General features: G+C 52.8%; 1 protein-coding gene across 2 annotated transcripts in view; it reads right to left on the bottom strand.

Moving 5' to 3' along the window:
- PPP1R14D (protein phosphatase 1, regulatory (inhibitor) subunit 14D) overlaps positions 1 to 761 on the bottom strand; it is a 20,141-nt gene extending 19,380 nt beyond the window's left edge. The window contains exon 1 of one of the 2 annotated variants that reach the window (XM_011932604.1): positions 439 to 761. In XM_011932604.1, the coding sequence (XP_011787994.1) occupies positions 439 to 693 (255 nt within the window). In that variant the 5' untranslated portion in view covers positions 694 to 761. Of the gene's footprint in view, positions 1 to 434 lie in introns of both variants that reach the window. The other variant, XM_011932603.1, reaches the window with a different exon arrangement.
- Between the last annotated feature and the right edge of the window lie 755 nt (positions 762 to 1,516).

Here is a 1,516-nt window from a genome sequence, read left to right as displayed (position 1 = left end):
AAAAAAAAAAAAAAAAGAAAGAAAGAAAGAAAAAGAAAAGAAAATGTAGCTCTGGACATGTATGTGCATTGAGGATGGGAGTAAATCAAGATATAAAATTTTGAAAAATAGTGTGACCAAGCATTTTCCCTTCTATTATCTCATTTGAGCCTCAGAAAGTCCTATAAAGGAGACATAACAGGCACTAACAGCTCTATTTTATAGGTTAGGGATGTTAAAAGACCTTCCCCAGATCACAAAGAGCACTAGATGCACAGCCAAGCCTAGAGGGAGGCAGACTTCTGGATTTCAAACCGTTGCTTCTTCCTTTCATCAGTTACAAAAGCTTTCTCTTCACGGAAGCACCTCACATCAGCCCTTCAGCTCCTGTGAAGGTCTCGGTCCCCTGGGCGGGCCCCAGGCCCCCTATCTCCTCCCACTCTCCCCTGTGCTACCCACCTGGAAGAGTTCCTGAACCTGAGCATCCACCCATTGCTCCATCTCCAGCCAGCGCTGGAGCTGGCCCCGGTCATACTTCACTGTCAGGCGGCTGGGTCTCCGGGACCTGGGTATCTTGGAGGAGTCTAGGTGGGACTTGGACTCTGAATCTGTGGATGATGTCCTCCTCCTCCCAGAAGCCCAGTGGACCTTCTTACATGGGTTCTCCCCGTCTGGGCTGGGAGATGTGCAGGAAGCAGGGCTTGAAGACAGCATGGAAGGATTGGCCTGGGCAAGGAGCTGGAAAAAACCACCAGTTCAGAGCAGGGCCACGGAGGGAAGTGAGGAGACAGAGAACAGGAAAGGCCAGCAGAGAAGAAATAAAGGCAGGAGGAGGGCCAAGGCTCCCAGGGAGGGGCAAGGGCAAAGATCAATAGGACTTTGGTGCTGGGAATGCCAGTCTCCTGGCTCCTCACTGCCAGCCAGTGAGTGGCACTCCAGAGCCATGCCCCAGCCTCCCTTTCTGCAGTTTCTCGGGCCCAAAGTGGCATAAACTGCAGATGAGCAAAGGTCAAGAGGCTGCCATGCCCAGCGAGGAGGAAGGGGCCCTGGGGTCCTGAAGGGTACAGGGCTCCAATTGCTGCTCTATGGCCAGTTCTGGAACGAGACCTGAGTCGTTCTCACCTGAGATCCCTCTGTATCCCACCTTCTTGGGGCTAGATCCACTCTGGGCTCTGAGAAGCTGTGGTCAGATTCCGCAGAAGCAGGGTCCCTGGCTAGCAGGGATTCTTGCTCAGAGCGTAGCACTACTGGGGGCAGAGTCCCAGCTGGTGGATGGAGTTGGAGGTCAGTTATCCATGGCTCCCACGGGACCAGTGCCCCCAGTGTCTGGGTGTGTCCGAATGTCAACTGTTATCAGCCTGGCCTATAAAGGCAGTTTACCTGCTTGTAAAGGCAAATTTATCAAGCCTAGTCTACCATGCCCGCTCGCCTGAGGCAACTGCTTAGGAAGCCATGTTTATGACCACGTGACCCTCCCCGATTCATGTATTTCCTGACACACAGGAAACCTGCAGACCCAACAGGTGTCAGGGACTAA

This window comes from Colobus angolensis, unplaced genomic scaffold (assembly GCF_000951035.1).
Source record: "Colobus angolensis palliatus isolate OR3802 unplaced genomic scaffold, Cang.pa_1.0 Scaffold97, whole genome shotgun sequence".
Classification (NCBI taxonomy): Eukaryota; Metazoa; Chordata; class Mammalia; order Primates; family Cercopithecidae; genus Colobus; species Colobus angolensis.
Note: the sequence above shows the minus strand (reverse complement) of the source record. Positions and strands in the feature narration are given on the sequence as shown.